The sequence below is a fragment of the Gorilla gorilla genome, chromosome 8 (genome assembly GCF_029281585.2).
Source record: "Gorilla gorilla gorilla isolate KB3781 chromosome 8, NHGRI_mGorGor1-v2.1_pri, whole genome shotgun sequence".
NCBI lineage: Eukaryota > Metazoa > Chordata > Mammalia > Primates > Hominidae > Gorilla > Gorilla gorilla.
Genome location: NC_073232.2, coordinates 17,010,147 through 17,031,518, shown reverse-complemented (window position 1 = coordinate 17,031,518; position 21,372 = coordinate 17,010,147). Strand labels below are relative to the sequence as shown.

At 45.8% G+C, this 21,372-nt stretch overlaps 1 protein-coding gene across 3 annotated transcripts in view; it reads right to left on the bottom strand.

Moving 5' to 3' along the window:
• Window positions 1–17,362: 17,362 nt before the first annotated feature.
• TAF3 (TATA-box binding protein associated factor 3) overlaps window positions 17,363–21,372 on the bottom strand; it is a 199,410-nt gene continuing 195,400 nt past the window's right edge. For all 3 annotated transcript variants that reach the window (XM_031015617.3, XM_031015618.3, XM_055353756.2), the window contains one exon: window positions 17,363–21,348. In XM_031015617.3, the coding sequence (XP_030871477.1) occupies window positions 21,234–21,348 (115 nt within the window). In that variant the 3' untranslated portion in view covers window positions 17,363–21,233. The remainder of the gene's footprint in view (window positions 21,349–21,372) is intronic.

The following is a 21,372-nucleotide window of genomic DNA, read 5'->3' as shown; positions in this document are numbered from 1 at the left end:
TTCCCTCTCTGCAAGGAGACCATTATTCCGCATGCATAGGCCATTTGCAACAGAGGTCGTCACAAAGTCATCCACAACACAGCACACGTTTATTAAACTTTTATTCGCTTTTTTTCCCCCAACACAGAAACTAGTTTGCACTTGTACGGGGGGGTGCGGGGTATCGTTGTCCTGCTCTGTGTTGGTAAGGATTGCCCTGAGTGTCACGGTCATTGACACAGCGACACAGCAGGCGCGAGGACCAAGGGGCTCTCCACTGACCGATCCGCCCGTCGGGGTCTTCTCTGACCACCTCGGGATGGCTGGGACCTTCGGGATGAGAAGAGGCGGTGGCCACGTCTGTGGTCAGAAAGGACCCCGGCTCCCAGGCCGCGCCATCTCTGCTGCGCAGGACTTGGTGACCCACGCCCCTTTCCTGGCGTGCCTTCTGAAATAAAGCCTTTTGTCCCACTTCCTCAGAGGCCACCCCCCAACCCTCCCGCAACGCCGTTTTTCCCCTCCCCTGCTTCGGATCTGCCGCCCACCCCCACCCCCGCCGACGCCAAGGCCCTCCCCGGGCGCCCGCGGACGCCAGGCCGGGTCCCGAGGCGCCGCCCGGCCGCGCTGGCAGCCCTGGCTCCGCTGAAAGCCACCTGCCGGGATCGCGCGGTTCTTAGGTTTCTTTCCCCAGTTTGTCCAGGAAACAGGGCCTGCTGGTGCGGGCAGGTTCCTGGGAAGCGGACGGATGTGGTCCTCGGCTTCTCTGCGGAGGGTTGGGGCGGGAGGGTGTGGGGGAGGGGTGGGTTCCCGGAACATCTGGGGACAGTCAACCAAGAGCTTGCCAGGAGGCCCGTCTGAAAGCGAACATGGCAGACTCGATTCCCGGCCTGCAAGGCCACCAAAACCAAAGGGCAGTTATGGACATAGGCCACTGGTGGCCGAGGCCCCTATTTCCCCTCCAGCTTTCCTCAGTAGCCCGCACTCCCTTTTCAATTTCTTTCCTTCCACACCCTCCCCCGCCCCCGTCTTTGTTTTTTATGGGAGCAGAGGACCCCCTGGGGCTCTGGGGCGCAGCCCAGGCCCCTCCGCCTCTGTGAACTTGACCCGGGAGGGTCCCCCTCGTGCCAGAGCCCCGCCCCCAGGGACCGCCTTCGAGGCCGCTGCAGCCCCCGGAGCGCCCTGCTGTCGCGTCGTCTCGCAGCCAGGGGCACGACCTCTCCGGGGCACGACCTCTCCGGGCCACCCCGGTCGCTTGTCTGTGTGCCACCCGCAAGCCAGGACCAAGACGCGGAGTTGGCTGGGGCTCCGCAGACACCGACTGGGACCGGAGCTGGGCTGACCTAGATATGTGGCGCTGTAGAGATGCGAACTGGGCTCCTAGGTGGCAGGTGGAAGGACTCCTGAGAGCTCCCGGGATCAGCCTCCCTCCCTAAGCCCGGGACTGTCCGTCGCCTAGGCTGTCGTGACCCCGCAGGCGGAGGGGATACCACGTGCCCAGGGCGATCCCATCCTGGTCCTACTCCAAGAGCGTGGGAACCCTGAGTTCCGCCATAGAAACGAAGTTGGCTGCCAGCTGGGAACTCACTTGGCTCAGAAGAGCCGGGGGTAGGTCCCCAGGGCCTCCTTCTCGGCACCCCACCCCAGAGGCAGTGGCCTAGAGCAGGGGAGTTGGGAGGGAAAGGGAGGCGGCGAGCCTTGCCCTGGGAGTCAGCTGGCTGCTCCCTTTCCCACATCTACAACGGTTCCCGTGAAAATAAACCAGAAAACAACGCATCGCCTTGGGGTGCCGGTGTCTAGAGCCTGCAGATCAGGCAGGGCCAGGCAGAGAGGGCAGATGCGTGGTGCTGGCTGCACTGGTGGGTGCAGGGACTAGTGGGGTGTGTTGGTGTCTGACTCAGCTTTTTTAAAAGAAGCCCCCAAGCCCCTGGAGTGCAGGTTGAGAGCTGGATGTGGGACCAGGAGGAAGCAGAAAGAGTTGGCTGCTGGGGTTCGGAGGGTCAGAGCAATGTCAAGTTCCTAACTGCTGTTGACACGGTCTAAGACAGAGGGTCTGGAGACCTGGGTCTGGGTGAGTGGGGCCTTTGGAGAGAGGCTATAGATCTAGGAGGGTGTTGGGGGTGTCCCCACCGTGCTGTCCAATGGAATTTAAGCTTATAGGTGAATGGAGGTAAAGCTAGAATTTTTGTTTGTTTGTTTGTTTTTGAGACAGGCTGGAGTGCAATGGTTCAATCTCGGCTCACCGCAACATCCGCTTCCCGGGTTCAAGCAATCGTCCTGTCTCAGCCTCCTGAGTAACTGGGATTACAGGCTCATGCCACCATGCCCAGCTAATTTTTGTATTTTTAGTAAGGACCAGGTTTCATCACATTGGTCAGGCTGGTCTTGAACTCCTGACCTCAGGTGATCTGCCCACCTCAGCCTCCCAAAGTGCTGGGATTACAGGTGTGAGTCATCGCGCCTGGCCAAAATAGAAATATTAGGACTCTGGTCACCTGGAGTCTTTCCTGTCAGCTTTAGATCTGATCAATCTGCATTTTGTGAGGTTTTTGTTGTTGTTGTTAGTTTGTCTTGCTTTGTTTTGTTTGAGACAGGGTCTTGCTCTGTCGCTCAGGCTGGACCAGTGGCACAATCATGGCTCACTGCAGCCTCAACTTCCTAGGCTCAAGCAATTCTCCCACCTCAGCTTCTTGAGTAGCTGGGACTTACAGGTATGCGCCACCACGGCCCGGCTAATATTTTTTATTTTTAACATTTTTTGTAGCGATGGGATCTTGCTGTGTTGCCCAGGCTCATCTTGAACTCCTGGCCTCAGCCTACCGAAGTGCTGGGATTACAGGCATGACCCACCAAGCTCGGCCAGAGCCAAATGTCTTAAATACAGGTCTCTCCTGTGTTAATATATTCATGACAGAAAACATGTCTGGCTTTTGGCTAGATGAGAAGATTTCAGCTCTCTCTCCTCCCATGTGCACCAAAGAAAATATCAAAGTGCTGGGATTACAGTGTAAGCCACCATGCCAGGCCTGCGTTTTGTGTTAAGGCACCATATGCCACGTGATCCTTCACCAAACTGAGTTATAATCTCGGGAAAACAAACTGATGGAAATTCTGTCTTACAAGAAAAGACCACCCAAATTACTGGAAGCTTAGGCACTTGCACCAAAAGGCATAATCATATATACATATATAAAAGTGCTGGGATTACAGGCATGAGCCACCGTGCTTGGCCGATCATATTATTATAGAACGACAGTAACTGCATTCATCATAAACTAAGTAGGTTACAAGCATCATCTCACCCAATACTCAGAACATCCTCTAAGTTAGGTGGATCTCGCCCCCCACCCCTGCCCCCGCCAATTATTTTTTTTAATGAGTGACACAGTCTCTCTGTCCACAGCCCCAGCTCTCACCACCACTCCTTGGATTTCCTTCTTTCCTTCCAGCAGATCTCAGTGTACACCTAGGCATATGAGTAGATTCAAGAGCGCTGGTGTCTATTCATCCATGATCCTTTCCTTCCTTCATCATGGTGTTGAATAGGCCCCCTGCCAAGCTCTGAGACTACCAAGTAGGCAACTTTCTCTGTCCTCAAGATGTCCCCCAGGTAGAGGGGCAAGAAAGACAAATAGATCATTTTTGATGCAATAACTATGTGAAAAGTCTGGCCCAATGATGTGTGAGCCCAGAGGGAGAGTGCCAAGAGGTGCCCTCAAATGTTCCACCAAAGGGGCAAGTGTAGTCTGGCACACAGAGGAGGCCAAGGAGCTTACAGAGCAGAGCAAGGACAAAGAGGATTCCAGGAGGGAAAAGAAAGAAGCAGTGGCACAGGGCAGAGACAGAGAGAATGTCACAGACCCTAAGAATGCCGTGTGTCCTGAGTAGGGGACAAGTGAGGGAGGCAGATCCATGCCACAGGGAATTGACTTCATAAGTCAAGCTAAGTGCCTTTATCCTGCGGGCTGTGGGGACCCAGGGATGGGCTTTATACAGAATGGCAGCATGCTCAGAAAGAGTTAAAGAGGTAGAGATTCTAGGCCAGGAGCGGTGGCTCACACCTGTAATCCCAGTGTTTTGGGAGGCTGAGGAGGGAGGATTGCTTGAGCCCAGGAGTTTGAGACCAGCCTGGGCAACAAAGCAAGATCCCATCTCTACGAAAAATTTAAAAACTTAGTCAGGTACATGGCATGTGCCTGTAGTACTAGCTACTTGGGAGGATGATGTGGGAGGATTCCTTGAGTCCAGAAGTCTGAGGCTGCAGCGAGCTATGATTGTGCCACTGTATCCCAGCCTGGGCAACAGCGTGAGACCCTGTTTCTGAAAAAGAACTTATACATTCTTGATGCCATTCTGGGAACTAGCATCTCCCCTTCCCTCATCCACATGCCCAGTGTTTGTCTTGGTGCTTCAAATTTTGTAAAATAATGGGTGGTGACATTGTTTTTGCAAAATGCTTCATCACACCAAGGCTGTGTTTCTCTGTTTTTTCAAGAAGACCGCGTGGTCCTACAGGGTTGTGTATGTGTGATGAGAAGAACAGCCCTGTTCATTGACTTTGTTTCAAAGTCACAGCCTTGCCTGGACCAAATGTACCCTGACAGTTTCCCTATGGCAAGGGGGACAAAGCAAAGCCCAGAAGGTGAGCAGAGACACCACCTGGGAAACCACATCACCGTGCACCTGTCCGTGATGGGAGAGAGAAAAGAGGGCAGCGCGCTGTCATGAATATATGGCAGGTATCTACAAACCCTCCTGCTAATTGATGAGCTCTCTATATATCATCCTAGATAAAGGGCCACTGTGCAGTAAACGCTGATGTTTAGAACATCCTGATAGGGCTTTGTTAACAAGAAGATAACAGAAGAGCAAGATATGTTTGTTTAGCTGCCTATAGATAAACCCAATAGGTCTTTGTTAACTTTCCATGACTGATGGCAACCACTAACCATGATAAATACTCCTGGAATGGCGAACTTTATTTAAAGGGCTAGAAAGGGGACCTACATTTTTAGCTTTTCTGAACAAGGAAGAAGTATTTTCTGAGTGTGACTATATATGTCCTTGTACACCAACATCTGCTTTTCTGTTAATACTTTTATTTTTATTTTTTTTTAAACAGGATCTCTTCATGTCACCCAATCTGGAGTGTAGTGGCATGATCACTGCTCACTGCAGCCTTGACCTCCCAGGCTCAAGTCATCCTCCCACCTCAGCCTCCTGAGTAGCGGGGACAAAAGGCATTCGCCACCATGCCTGCCTAATTTTTAATTTTTTTGTAGAGACAGTCTTTCTACATTGCTTAGGCTGGTCTTGAACTCATGGGTTCAAGGGATCCTCCTGCCTCGGCCTCCCAAAGTGCTGGGATTACAGGTGTGAACCACCGCATCCAGCCTCTCTTAATAATTTTAAACCATCAGCTGAACCTCTGAACCAGATTGACCCTTGATACTTTTTCAGGGTATGCTCTGTTCCTGTCACATGGAACCTGAGCCAGTCTAAGAATGGCATTTTATAAACAAGTCTTCAAAAGATTGGCAGAACCTTGAGAAATTGATGCAAATGTTTTTCTAGCAACTGGAAACAGGTACAAATATAAAAATATGCTTTTTTAACATTTGTGAGGTATATGAGAGCCAGAGGTACTTGTCCCTGCAATGTGGGAAGTGAAGTCTTACACCAAACCGACTGCTGATTTTTTTTTTTTTTTTTTGAGATGGAGTCTTGCTTTGTCACCCAGGTTGGAGTGCAGTGGCAAGATCTTGGCTCACTGCAACCTCCATCTCCCGGGTTCATGCAATTCTCTTGCCTCAGCCTTCCGAGTAGCTGGGATTACAGGCATGCGCCACCACGCCTGGCTAATATTTGTTTTTTGTTATTTTGTTTTGTTTTGTTTTGTTTTGTTTTGTTTTGTTTTTGAGACAGAGTCTTGCTCTGTCGCCCAGGCTGGAATGCAGTGGCATGATCTCAGCTCACTGCAACCTCCGCCTCCTGGGTTCAGGCGATTCTCCTGCCTCAGCCTCCCGAGTAGCTGGGATTACAGGCAGGTGCCACCACGCCCAGCTAATTTTTGTATTTTTAGTAGAGACAGGATTTCACCATGCTGGCCAGGCTGGTCTCGAACACCTGACCTCGTGATCCACTGGCCTCGGCCTCCCAAAGTGCTAGGATCACAGGTGTGAGCCACTGCACCCGGCTCAATTTCTGTATTTTTAGTAGAGACAAGGTTTCACCATATTGGTCAGGCTGGTCTTGAACTCCTGACCTCAAGTGATCTACCCACCTCAGCCTCCCAAAGTGCTGGGATTACAGGTGTGAGCCAGCATGCCCAGCCCCGATTGCTGATTAAGGACTGATTTTTAAAAGCTGAGGAAATGCAGGGCATGATGGCTCACACCTGTAATCTGAGCACTTTGGGAGGCTGAGGTGGACAGATTGCTTGAGGTCAGGAGTTCGAAACCAGCCTGGCCAACGTGGTGAGCCCTCATTTCTACTAAAAATACAAAAATTAGCTGGGTATGATGGTGTACACCTATAATCCCAGTTACTCAGGAGGTTGAGGCAGGCAGTTACTCAGGAGGCTGAGGCAGGCAGTTAGGAGGCTGAGGCAGGCAGTTACTCAGGAGGCTGAGGCAGGCAGTTACTCAGGAGGCTGAGGCAGGAGAATTGCTTGAACCTGAGAGGCAGAGGTTGCAAGGAGCCAAGGTTGTACCACCGCACTCCAGCCTGGCAACAGAGCGAGACTCTGTCAAAAAAAAAAAAAAAAAAAAAAAAAAAAAAAAGCTGAGGAGGTAAATTGTTTGTTTATTTTGTTGTTGCTGTTTGAAAGTGATGTCTTGTCTGCTGAGGCATGTCATTCCTTTAATGAGATAGAGAGACAGAGTAAGGCCTGCTATGCCCAGAACCTACCCAAAATGAAAGTCTCAAAGCACAGTGGAGCCAGCTGTTTCATGAATCCAGTTACAAAGAGAGCAAACTTTTGTGCTGTTGAAAAAAGTATTATTATACTGTTATCTTTAATGCCATCTTTTAAAAGAAGGCAATCATTTTTACTAAAAACATCATTTGAATTTTATCTTTGCTAAAATACTCGGGAGGAGGGAGGGGTTTGACCTGACCTTATAATCTTCCTGAACCTGCAGACTAATCCATTTTGATGGAAGAAGTGATATTGGACCTCCGAACTTAACCAGATTTGCCACCAGTAAATGGAGGTCCTGGGTGAAATGGTGTTTGAGTTAATAAAAAGAATATTAAAATAAATTCATTCTTTTTTTTTTTTTTTTTTTTTTTGAGACGGAGTTTCACTCTTGTTACCCAGGCCGGAGTGCAATGGGGCAATCTCGGCTCACTGCAACCTCCACCTCCCAGGTTCAAGCAATTCTCCTGTCTCAGCCTCCCAAGTAGCTGGGATTACAGGCGCCTGCCACCACGCCCAGCTAATTTTTGTATTTTTAGTAGAGATGGGGTTTCACCATGTTGGCCAGGCTGGTCTCAAACTCCTGACCTGAAGTGATCCGCCCACCTCAGCCTCCCAAAGTGCTGGGATTACAGGCCTGAGCCGCTGTGACTGGCCTTTTTTTCTTCTTTTTTTCTTTTTTTCTTTTTTGAGACATAATCTCACTGTGTCACCCAGGCTGGAATGCAGTGGCCTGATCTCAGCTCACTGCAACCTCCGCCTCCCAGGTTCAAGCAATTCTCCTGCCTCAGCCTCCCGAGTAGCTGGGACTACAAGTGCATGCCACCACACCTGGCTAATTTTTTTTTTTTTTTTTTGTATTTTTAGTAGAGACGGGGTTTCACCATGTTAGCCAGGATGGTCTCAATCTCCTGACCTCGTGATCCGCCCGCCTCGGCCTCCCAAAGTGCTGGGATTACAGGTGTGAGCCACCGCGCCCGGCCCAACGAATTCATTCTTTTTTTTTTTTTTTTTTTTTTGAGATGGAGTCTTGCTCTGTCGCCCAGGCTGGAGTGCAGTGGCGCAATCTCGGCTCACTGCAAGCTCCACCTCCCGGGTTCACGCCATTCTCCTGCCTCAGCCTCCCGAGTAGCTGGGACTACAGGCGCCCGGCACCGCGCCCGGCTAATTTTTTTGTATTTTTTAGTAGAGATGGGGTTTCACTGTGGTCTCGATCTCCTGACCTCGTGATCTGCCTGCCTCGGCCTCCCAAAGTGCTGGGATTACAGGCGTGAGCCACCGAGCCCGGCCAAATTCATTCTTAATGTTGAAAAATTTCTATTCCCAAAAGCCACAGGTTAAATATGTTCTAAAGTACTAGGAAAAGGGTGTGTGTGTATGTGTGTGTGTGTGTGTTTAAATGTGTCACAAATTAGAGGGCTGTGGTAGCACACACCTGTAATCTCAGCTACTTGGGAGGCTGAGGCAGGAGAATTGCTTGAACCCGGGACGCGGAGGCTGCAGTGAGCCGAGATTGCACCACTGCACTCTAGCCTGAGTGACAGAGCGAGACTCCGTCTCCAAAAAAAAAAAAAAAAAAAAAAAAAAAAGTGTCACAAATAAGAAAGAGCTATTGTAATTCAGCTCCCTTTTTGGTTCTCAGAGAAAACTCCAATTTGAGTCATTCTGTGGGGCAGCTTAATACTAAAAGCATCAGGTTTGACTTCCTAGACTCCCTGGAACCACAAGTTCACCTCCCAAAGGGGCTGGGCTCAACCCTTCCTTCTTCCTATGCAATAATAGCATGGAAACCAGGTTATCTCTGTGGCCAACTTTCAGGAAAGACCTTGAAAACAGAGAGGAGGGCGGACCTTAGTGACCACGTGGAGCTTCCCATCACAGTGGGAGTTTGCTGTAGGGGTGGCTGGAACTATTGGGGCCGGGCAGCAACTAAATGCCACACTGATCCCAAGAGATAACTCAACTCGGCTTTTTAATAGCAGTCCATTTAAAAGGCTGCGCTAGACTGCTGGGGGGAACCGGCTCCACTTACCTTGTGTAAAGCCGTTGGGTGGCTCCATCAGATTAGGTGTGAGAGCGTCGGGGAATTTGGAATGTTGACTTTCATGGCCAGGATTGGGCGGTATTTCTATAGTGCCTTCCTATCTTAGCACTCTCTGTTTTCTATCCCTGGTTTGTGAGTTGGCTTGGGTAGAACACGATTAACGGCTTATTTTGGGTGTTTGATTTTTGGTTTTGGTTTTGTTTTTTTGGCTCAAAGATCTGTCGTCCTAGCCTGAGTCTAAAAACTGCTGAAATTCTAGCATGCTTTTTGAAACCTTGTGCTGTTTCTTTGCATAAAACTGTTTCCACTCGCCTTCACACACCGTTTGCCTAATTTTGACATCACTCCTCTTAATATGAAAGATCAGCTTTTCTTGTGAAAAAAAAAAAAAAAAATCAGACAATGCCAGTGAAGACAAGCAGACAACTGTGTAAAGGTGTGTTTGCTTTAGTGAAGTGGGCTGTCCCCACACCAGAGCAGTGACTGAAGGGAAGAGGGGAGGGACTCATCTGGGCCTTTCCTGAGTTTTGCTCCAAAACTTTAATTTTTCCTCTGATGTTTGAGCACTAACGAAACACGATGAAGAACTTAATGAAAATTATGAGCACACTCTTATCAACCACACCCTTGTTTCTGAGTGCATTACACATACTGTAAATTTAGACATGTCGGCCAGGCATGGTGGCTCACACCTGTGATCCCAGCACTTCGGGAGGCTGAGGTAGGCAGATCACCTGAGGTCAGGAGTTTGAGACCAGCCTGGCCAACATGGTGAAACACATCTCTACTAAAAATATAAAAATTAGCCAGGCCTTGTGGCATGCACCTATAATCCCAGGTACGCAGGAGGCTGAGGCAGGAGAATCGCTTGAACCTGGGAGGTGGAGATTGTAGTGAGCTGAGATCATGCCATTGCATTCCAGCCTGGGTAACAAAGCCAGAGACTCTGTCTCAAAAAAAAAAAAAATATATATATATATATACATATATATATGTGTATATATATATATATGTATATATATGGCCATGTCGTGTGACTTCTGTATCTGGAAACTACACAACTGCAAAAATTTCCCATAAATGTATAGAATATGAAGTGATGTCAGCTATATTGACATCTATATTCTGCATTTTTATACAAACATCCTTCACATGAATCCATATACAGAAACGTAGGTGTGCTTCTGCAAGACCGAGTGGGCAAGTGTCAGACATCACTGTTACTTGGGAAAGGGGGTGAATAACCCTTTACGGCATGAATACCATCTTCTGAATTCAGCCAGAATTCCTACTGCATTAAATTACTGTATTGTCTGTGACTATACACTGAAACACGGGGCTCGCTTTGTTCGGGTAGTCTGGTAATTTGAAGCTCTCAAGCAGGTTTCGCTATTTTGTAATCCAAAGGCAAACCTTCTCTATTGCTTTTAGTGATTTGAAACAAAGTTTATTGACAATGATTTGCACATAAAAACATTTGGGAAAATAACTAGCCATTTAAGAAATGGAGTAGATGTTGAAAAAGGGCTAAATTACCTCCTAAATGCTAGAAACAGCATGGAAGCAGTTGAGATGCCCGTAGCTTCAGTGTACGTATAGGAACAAGTCAATCTATGTTCACATTAATGGTTAAATCAAGGCAATAGAGAATTTTCACTACCATTGGATACAAACCACTGACAACTGATACTTTGTATGTAGGTGCAGGCTCCTGGATACATAAAATACACACTTAATTAAAAGTTGTTAGTAAGTTGAAAATGTCACACTATCTGTCCATTTCCCTTCTTTCATTTTATTGGCAATAAACCAACAGAAATGCCTCTGCCCTGTTTTGCCCAGCCTTTTGTAATTAAGGAGACATGCCGGGGTGGAGGAATTTTTTAAACGCCCTCACTCCCTCAGCAGCTCTCGGTCATTCCGCTTCCACCCCCAAGACAGCCATTTCTACAGCTGGAGACATTTCCTTCTGCTCCTGTTTTTACCTTCTGCTCTTGCAAGAGGTAACTAACCTGGGAAGGATGGCGTATGCGCCCCCTTTTTGGAACCTCATTTTCTTCTCTCTCTCTCTCTCCCCGCCCGCTCCCTCTTTCTTTCTCTTTTGAGACAGGGTCTTGTTCTGTGGCCCCAGGCTAGAGTGCAGTGGTATGATCACAGCTCACTGCAGCCCCAAACTCCTGGGCGCAAGTGCCCCTCCTGCCTCAACCTCTCCAGCTGGGACTACAGGTGTGCACCACCATGTTGGGTAATTTTTTGTTTTTTTGTAGAGACAGGGTCTTGCCATGTTGCCCAGGCTGGTCTTGAACTCTTGGGCTCAAGTGATCCTCCCATCTTGGCCTCCCCAAGTCCTGGGATTATAGGTGTGAGCCACCACACCCGGCCCTTGTTTCTTTTTCTTTCTTTCTTTTTCTTTCTTTCTTTCTTTCTTTTTTTTTTGAGATGGAGTCTCGCTCTGTCGCCCAGGCTGGAGTGCAGTGGCGCAATCTCGGCTCACTGCAAGCCCCGCCTCTCGGGTTCACGCCATTCTCCTGTCTCAGCCTCCTGAGTAGCTGGGACTACAGGCGCACGCCACCACGCCCGGCTAATTTTTTTGTATTTTTAGTAGAGACGGGGTTTCACTGTGTTAGTGAAGAAGGTCTCGATTTCCTGACCTTGTGATCTGCCTGCCTTGGCCTCCCAAAGTGCTGGGGGGGGCGGGGATTATAGGCATGAGCCACCGTGCCCGGTCCCTTATTTCTTTTTTGACTTTAAGCCTATTCTTTAATTCAACCAAATTCACATTTTAAAAACTTCAGGTAAGTCAATTCTGTGGTTCCATTCACACCACACGCTTATCCCTTCATCTCTTGATTCCAGTTGTAACAGGCATTGGAGTCACTTGCTCTGACACAGAACTGATTTATTTATAAGTTTTCAAATCTCAAACACAGAATGTTATAGCTACAACAGCATGGAGATCTCATGTGACCTCTTGGTTTCAGAATGTAAGTACTGAGGCCATTGGGAGAGTGATGGTTAAATCAAGGCAATAGAGAATTTTCACTACCATTGGATACAAATCACTGACAACTGATATTTTGTATATAAGTGCAGGCTCCTGGATACATAAAATAGAGAATTTTCACTAACATTGGATACAAACCACTGACAACTGATATTTTGTATATAAGTGCAGGCTCCTGGATACATAAAATACACACTTAATGAAAAGTTGTTAGTAAGTTCAAAATGTCACACTATCTGTCCATTTCCCTTCTTTCATTTTATTGACAATAAACCACCATGCAGTTGGTGAGGAAGTGTGGCTATGCTGTGAGTGCTTCCTGGACCAGCCTCCTTCCTGGCCATGGGAAAGATGAGGATGACAATGAAGGAGAAGGTGTATCTACTTTTGTGGCTGCTCTAGTAGCGCACTGTGCAGTATGGTAGCTCCTAGCCACCAGTGGCTGTCGAAATTAAAGTTAGGCCAGGTGCGGTGGCTCATGTCTGTCATCCCAGCACTTTTGGAGACTACGGTGGGTGGTTTGCTTGAGCTCAGGAGTTTGAGATCAGTCTGGGCAACATAGAGAAATCCTGACTCTACAAACAAACAAACAAACAAAGAAAATCAGCTGGGCTTGGTGATGCCCACCTGTAGTCTCAGCTACTCGGGAGGCTGAAGGGGGAAGATTGCTTGAATCCGGGAGGTTGAGGTTGTGGTGAGCCATGATCACACCTCTGTACTCCAGCATGGGCAACAGGCTGAGACCTTGTCTCAAAATAAATTCTTTAAAAAAGGATAAATAAATAATAAATTAAAATTTAAAAAATTAAAAATCAGTCTCTCAGTGGCAGTACACTAGCCACATTTCAAAGGCGCAAATCACCACCTGTAGCAGTGGCTGCTGATGGGAAAGTGTAGAAATTGTAGAGCACTTCCATAATCACAGAAAGCTCTGTTGACCAGCCTGAGCCCCTGCATTGAGCACAATGATTCAAACACAAAGATTTGGGCCAGGGGCAGTGGCTCACACCTGTAATCCCAGAACTTTGGGAGGCCGAGGGGGGCGGATCACAATGTCAGGTGATCAAGACCATCCTGGCCAACAAGGTGAAACCCCGTCTCTACTAAAATACAAAAAATTAGTCAAGCATGGTGGTGCACGCCTGTAGTCCCAGCTACTCAGGAGGCTGAGGCAGGGGAATCGCTTGAACCCGGGAGGTGGAGATTGCAGTGAGCCAAGATCATGCCACTGCACTCTAGCCTGATGACAGAGTGAGACTCCATCTAAAAAAAAAAAAAAAAATATATTATATATATATATATACACACACACACACAAACATTTGTATGCTGAACAGATCCCTAAATATCTGTCAGGGAGAAGGAGTGCCGTGATGTCTCCTCTACTCTATAAGTGAATGCATCCCTACAACTGGCCTACATCGAGAATGTTTTGAAAATCTCTCCTCATTTTAAGCATAAGTTGGGTTCTTACTTTATCTGATGCATTTATCTGATGTGGGTTGTTTGAGAATGGAAATGCAAGCATGGACCTGCAGAATGTAGGGGAGGCCTACCCCTGGCCTTTTCTCCATGATTTATTATTCCATTTAGTCCTCAGGGATTGTTGAGTGCAGTGCTTCCAAAACACCGTAGCCAAATCCATTCCACATCAACCTGCTGCCTGTTCACACTGGTCGTGAGTCCTGCTATTGGCTGCATTTCCTAGGAGTGGGGCTGTGTCGTGTCTATCCCTCTGCTCTTCACCTCGGTACCACACTGACATGTGTCACGTCCAACTGGTTGCCCACTCAGAAGTGCACTGGGAGAAAGCCTCTTTCTTCTGGCCATCTCCTGTATCGAATCAGTCATTTGTTCTTACAAACTGCCTCGTGAATGAATGTCTTGTCCAGCTTCCCAATCCTTGATTGTAATATTAAGATCACTTATTTGTATGAAATGTTGAAATCTAGAATTGGAGACTCATGGAAAACCCGGAATTCATGAAAACATGGGGAAAAAGCCACAATAGATACTATAGCTATTAATACCATTTATCCAGCTTTTACCACGTGAAATGCTTTTTATATGGCCAGGCACGGGGGCTCATGCCTGTAATCCCAGTACTTTGGGAGGCCAAGGCAGGCCGATCACTTGAGGTCAGGAGTTCAAGACCAGCCTGGCCAACATGGTGAAACCCCATCTCTACTACAAAAAAAAAAAAGGGGGTTTTATATGACCAAAGTTTTTTTTTTTTTTTTCTGAGATGGAGTCTCACTCTGTCACTCAGGCTGGAGTGCAGTGGCATGATCTTGGTTTACTGCAATCTCTGCCTCTTGGATTCAAGCGATTCCCCTGCCTAAGCCTCCCAAGCTGGGACTACAGGTGTGTGCTACCACTTCCGGCTTTTTTGTATTTTTAGTGCAGATGGGGTTTCACCATGTTGGCCAGGATAGTCTCGATCTCCTGACCTCATGATCCACCCACCTTGGCCTCCCAAAGTGCTGGGATTACAGGCATGAGCCACCTCACCTGGCCATATTTATTTATTTATTTATTTAGAGACAGGGTCTCGCCCTGTCACCCAGGCTGGAATGCAGTACTATGATCATGGCTCACTGTACCTTCAACCTTCTGGGTTCAAGCCATCCTCCCACCTCAGCCTCCAGATGAGCTGGGACCACAGGCGCATGCCACCTTGCCCAGCTGGTTTTTAGTTTTACAATTTTTCTGTAGAGATGGGGTCTTGTTATGTTGCCCAGGCTGGTCTCAAACTCCTGAGCTCAAGTAATCCCTCCCAACTCCCAAAGTGTTGAGATTACAGGCATGAGCCACCACGCCTGGCTAGATTGTTTTAATTGTAAAACAGCAAGCAGAAAAATGGCTAAAACTGATATACACAGTTTTAACAAACAGATATAAAGAGAATCCTGTATAACACTGCCCAGGTCAAGGGGCAAGATGTTCCTTGTCCCCGGGAAGCTGCCCTGAGCTTGCTCACTCCTTCCCCATCAAAACTCCCTTTCTTCCCAGAGGCAGCCGCCACCCTCACTTTTATTAGGAACTCTTGCTTTCCCATCTTTTCACGCATCCCTAAACAAGACAGTGTGGTTCAGTCTCTTTAAAAACTTTCTATACAGGGAATCCTAGGTATTCTTTTTATTCTCGAGATGGAGTTTCGCTCTTGTTGCCCAGGCTGGAGTGCAGTGGCACAATCTCAGCTCACTGCAACTTCCACCTCCCGGGTTCAAGGGATTCTCCTGCCTCAGCCTCCCAAGTAGCTGGGACTACAGGCGCCTGCCATCATGCCTGGCTAATTTTTGTATTTTTAGTAGAGATAGGGTTTCACCATATTGGTCAGGCTGATCTTGAACTCCTGACCTCAGGTGATCCACCTGCCTCAGCTTCCCAAAGTGCTGGGATTACAGGCATGAGCTACCGCGCCCAGCCGGAATCCTATGTATCCTTATGTTTAATGTTGCTTTACATTTCGTGCTATCTCCTTAGTCTCATTGACCTACAGCTGAACACTGGTCAAACTGAAGGGAGAAACAATCACCTTTCAATGCACTTCTGGTTTGCACCCACTTCTGAGGTGTGTCCTGCCTTTGGGTACGTAGCCTGTGATGGCTCTCTGCAGCCCTGGGGCACGCTGTCTCCTCCACCGCTGTATCCCCACAGTGCACAATGTGTCTTGCTCAGAGCAATATCTGATGAACATTTTTTAGAGAAATGTATGAATATGGGCCGGGCGCGGTGGCTCATGCCTGTAATCCCAGCACTTTGGGAGGCCGAGGCGGGCGGATCACAAGGTCAGGAGATCGAGACCATCCTGGCTAACACGGTGAAACCCCGTCTCTACTAAAAATACAAACAATTAGCCGGGTGTGGTGGTGGGCACCTGTAGTCCCAGCTACTCAGGAGGCTGAGGCAGGAGAATAGCGTGAACCTGGGAGGTGGAGCTTGCAGTGAGCCGAGATCGTGCCACTGCACTCCAGCCTGGGTGACAGAGTGAGACTCTGTCTCAAAAATTAAAAAAAAAAAAAAAAAAAAAGAAATGTATGAATATGGCTGAGTGTGGGACATCCTGGGCCTAATAATATTTATTTTTGTGAATGTTGTAAATAACAATGTCAAAATAAATAAAATGAAGGAAAATGAAGAATTGGCTATCAAGAAATCAGCTGTAAATAATTCACTTTTTGGCTGGGCGCAGTGGTGCATGTCTGTAATCCCAGCACTTTGGGAGGCTGAGGTGGGCGGATTGCCTGAGCTCAGGAGTTCGAGACCACCCTGGACAACATGGTGAAACCTCATCTCTACTAAAATACAAAAAATTAGCCGGGTGTGGTGGCAGACGCCTGTAGTCCCAGCTACTGGGGAGATTGAGGCAGGAGAATCACTTGAACCCAGAAGACGGAGGTTGCAGTTAGCCGAGATCGTGCCACTGACTTCCATCCAGCCTGGGCTACAGAGGGAGACCCTGTCTCCAAAGAAAAAAGAAAATTCACTTTTTGGCCTGGTGCAGTGGCTCATGCCTATAATCCCAGTACTTTGGGTGGAGGCAGGAGGATCACTTGAGCCTAGGAGTTCAACACGAATCTGGGCAATCCTGTCTCTACAAAAAAATAAAAAATTAGCAAGACGTGTGGCACATGCCTTTGGTCCCAGCTGCTCAGGAGGTCGAGGCCGCAGTGAGCTGTGATTACACCACTGCATTCCAGCCTGGGTGACAGACCCTGTCTCATAAATAAATAAATAAATAAATAAATAAATAAATATTCACTTTCTAAAAGCTAGCAGAAAAAATGTAATCCACATCCCAAACAGTATAATAAGAAATAATCAGAATATAACTTGATAATGTTTTTGGATGATTTGAACTTCCTCTGGCAAGTACTTCTGATGCTCTAAATGAGTTAACTAGATGAGAACAAACATTTTCTTCAAACCATTTAACTTGGCAATAGTTAACTCATTAAGGATAATAACAATGACATTCTTCAGGTTTGTGTTTTTTTTTTAAAAAAGGATAGTCCTATTCTGAACGTTTCATTAATCAAAAACAAGACCAACCCCCCCCCCCCAAAAAAAAACAAAACCCACGAAACTTCAAAAGGTGAAAATACCGACTAGGTTCTAAGGATATGGTAGGAAATGATTGCTTAGGGCTATGTACCTAAAATGAACTTCTGTTCTGCAAGCCGAACACAAATTTTGTGGTACCTGTATCTATCTACATATATTTTCTCACGTCATGTCTACTCTGCTAATTCCTAGGATAGTTAATGCAAACATTTGGTAAGCTCTTATTTTGTTATGAATGTAAAATTTAAAAGCATGAAGCTCTAGTAACATTAAAAAATAGTTGCAGTCTAAGGTGGATAGAAAGATGCTGTATGGAAAAATGGGAAAAGAGTAATATGGAATACGCTTAGAATTTCATGCAATACACTTTAATACATAGTATACTTTGGGAACAATTCCAAAATCATGGAGCCAGAGGAAGGGCTAGAGCAGCTCAGAAACCAGGCAACTGGAAATGAACTTGGTTCTGATACATCATTGCCATTTCCATAAAATGTGCGTAGCAAATGTGGACGAAATGAATGAAACCATTTAACAATGTTCTTCAAACTAAATTGAAAACTGAGTTGCCCAGAACGAAAAAAATAACCAGTAGCCATTTTAATAACTCATATGTAGATTAAATGAACAACCTGTCCACCTAAATATCTCATTTCGATGTCATCTACTCGCCTGCACACATGGATTAATAGTTACTTTATACTTTTTAGGCTGCATCGAATGCAAGATTCTCAAAGAAATAGTTTCCTAACAGAATGACTGATACCATTGTGGAAAGAGACATTATTCAGGACATTATGTGTTTCATTCTTCGGTCAAGATAACTCATCTACTTTTAGACTTACACTTCTAAAGAAAACTGCTATGATCTAAAGAGATTGGCCATAAAACTATTTGTATTGAAAACACAGCCAGCGTGGCTTTAGTGAACTTTCTTCATTAGCATTCTTAGTGGCAAGGTTTCCATATCTCAGTGTTCATTTTATACTTTAATTTGGTTAGTAGGTCTTTGTGTAATCATCCCATTGAAAGGAGAACAAAGGCAGTTTAGGTGATACAGGAGAGTAATGCACTATATTTTATCTCTGAAAAAAGCCCGACAAAGTCAGAAGACTCCGATAGCCTCTGGTTTTCTCCAGGACATTTGGAACCACAAATCAGTCAGGGGATAAAGATCCTCACTGTGCCTCACTGTAGACACCTTTGGAAGAGAAACACCTTGTCAGCCACAGAAATTAAGCTCTGCCAGTTCCATCTGGCTCTGACGGCAGATTATCACACCAGAAGAGCGTCTCGGTTTCATGAGGTGAGGGTCTGTTTCTCAAATACCATCTCCCTCAACAAAATCACTAGTCAGGACAATCCCCGCCCCCCCACCCCCATTACTTCTCTTAATAAAGTATCGATGCTATTCAAATGATAGTGCTGGGCTAAATTAACACCGGTCAGGGTTTTGCTTCCAACTGGAAAACTGCAAGCCCTCTAAAGGGAAATACTTCTCATTCCTTTGTGTCTAATTCTGCTACAGTAGTTCCTCAAATTGCTGCTGTTGCGATTTCCTTCTGCCTCAAAAGTCAAAACCCATTTTTTCCTAATGTTTGGGTCCCTGAACTTTTTCTTCTGATCAAATCATCCTCCCCACTTAACCCTCTCCCCTCTCACCCAATATAGGCTTCTCTTTTCCGGTTTTGCTTGACTTCATTAAGGAAAGTAAATTAATCTCTGTTTGTCTGTGGTATTTGTAAGTTGCTCTTTTTTCTTCAGTATTACTTTCTGGAGAATGACTACGCCCAACTTTCTAACTTTTTCTTTGTAATGTGGATGTTTTATTTTCTAATCCACATTTCTCTTTGCAGTTTCTTGAACTTCCTTTGGTTGGTGTCACAGCCAGCCACCCAATAGAGACTGAGACCACCAGTTCACTTCACACAGGCCACTGAACAGTCAGAAGATGGTGACAACTTTTGGTCTCTAGTGACCTGGACTGGATCCGACTCACTGACCTAGAGGTGAAAGGCTCTGTATTCCATTACTAATCCCTCGAGCTCCCCAGCCCCCTGAAAATGATTCTTTGGTTTTATTATTGCAAAGACCATTTATAAAATCATGAACTGGATTTAGGAAAGCAACCATGAAATAGCAAGGGACAACAAACTGATTGAAATTCCTTAAATGTAGCATGGGCTGAAGTCTCTCAGACAGTAAGATTGGGGGGGGAAGTTATATATAGGCACCTCCATTCTGATTTCAGTAGCGTGACCTGCTCACTTAAACGTGGCAACTTCAGATCATGGACCATGCCTCAAGGAACTAAATCCTAAATAAAGAAAATGGAAAAGCAAACTATGAAATAGCCAATAATCTTTATTTTGCACTTCCCCCACCCCTCACCCCTCTCCAAAAACCACTAACGCGCATTTTTGTGCATGTGAAAATATTGTATAAAGTATTTAGAATGATCTCAAATTAATCAAACAAAAAAACACATATCTCAACATAGATGCTTTGTTTCTTTGCGGGGATAGAAAAATTCTGGCCTCTTGAACAACGAGGGCAATGACACCCTGTGCTCCAAAGAGGTCGACTCCATTTCCACTGATTTGCAACTTAACATTCATGGCAGAAAACCGCATTTCTCTAACCACATAATGTTTTAAAATATGACTAATTCATACACTAATATCAATTTACTTGGCATTTAAAAAATCACATTTTCTAGTAATATATTTGTATTAGGTTCAAAGCCCATATTCTAGCATCCAACAGATCCAGCACATGGGCCTACACTGGGATTATTTCAAAATCAAGTAAAAGTCCGTATTTATCCCAAAGTTGCTAAAATATGCTAATAAAGTTAAATTTGATGTTTTTTTAACATTAAAAATAAAATATTTGGTTTACCTCTCAGACATCTATAACATATAATAAATAGTGGGCAGTATAATAATATAATAAAGTTTTGTGATACCCTGAAATTTGATGAGTTTTCTTAAAAAAATTCATAATATACTTCATTTCAGCCTTAAAGCACAATATTAATGAACAGATTTGTAGAAATAAAACAATATAAAGACAAAATGCTACAGTATATGTGGGTTTTTTGTGTTTTTTTTTTTCACTTTCATGGAAACTACATGTCCTTTTAGTAAAAGTCTGTCAAAGAAATTTACAAAAACAAAATAGACAACAAACAAAACAACTTCAAATCATAAACTCTAAATTTAAATTGCCTTGTTTTCCTTCCAACTGCTCGGGCCCTTTCCCCCACGATATTTTCGGGCACTGCACAGGTTGATCTCAAGGGAAATTTCTCTGAACGATGGCTTTTTCTCTAGCCTTGTTTCTGTCCAGCGTCATTACAGACCTGGCTGAAATCACAGTGGATTTCAGAGAAAGCCAGAATTAAACACGATAAAAATTTAAAAAATAACTACTTCATAAATATTTATTATTTACATTAGGGGCAATCTTTTAGTCTGAAGAGTTTTTATACAAGTTGATGAAATGTACAAGCAGTGAGAAGAGACTCCAGCAGTTTAAAGAAGGGCAAAATTAGAATGCAACGAAGATATAAAATACATTAAACAAAAATAATTTGCACAAAAGCAAACAGGACATGATAGAAACCTTTTTCTTAAAAAATATAAGGTATTTCACAAAAGCCTGAACGTTTTACATGTTAGTACTAAAAACAGGGGAAGGAGGGAAGCTTCATATATTCTTATCACAAAAATATTTACCGGTACTCCAACTGGAGTTTTCTTTTATGTTATTCTGATTATCTTACTATAGAGGGAAAGGGGCTGAAAACTGTATACAGACTCTATCATCCTTAAATTACAGTTGAGGCAGTTTGTACATTATCTTCTCATCTAATACCTCAATGAAAAGGCCCTGGAGAGAATAAAGGAAATCAAAAGGGAAGATGTACGCTCTTTATTAATAATACTTGTCACCGGTATTAGAGAAGTGGAGGAGGGGCAGCCCCCAGGCCACGCCTCTGCTCGAGTTTCCTTCTGTCGCACTGCCACGGAGCCACAGGCCAAGGCGGCTCGGGAGTGAACAATCCAGGTGCGCGGTGTGTTCCAGCCTCAGTCCTCCTGGGTTCTTTATCCACAGGCATCTGGGGGTGGATGTGACGGCAGACTTGCACCAGCTCCCTTCCAGAGGCGCCAGGGAAGAAGCCCGGGCTGACCCCGCTTGGTCCAGCCCCTCGGGAGCCGTCAGTGGGCTCGATGTTTCCTCTTCTTGTGCTTTTTGTCCTTCTTCTTGTTCGCACACTTGGGGCAGAACCACTGCATCTCTTCTGGGGGTGCAGTCATGATTCCAACACAGGGCCTGCACGTGAAAACAAGCTCAGAT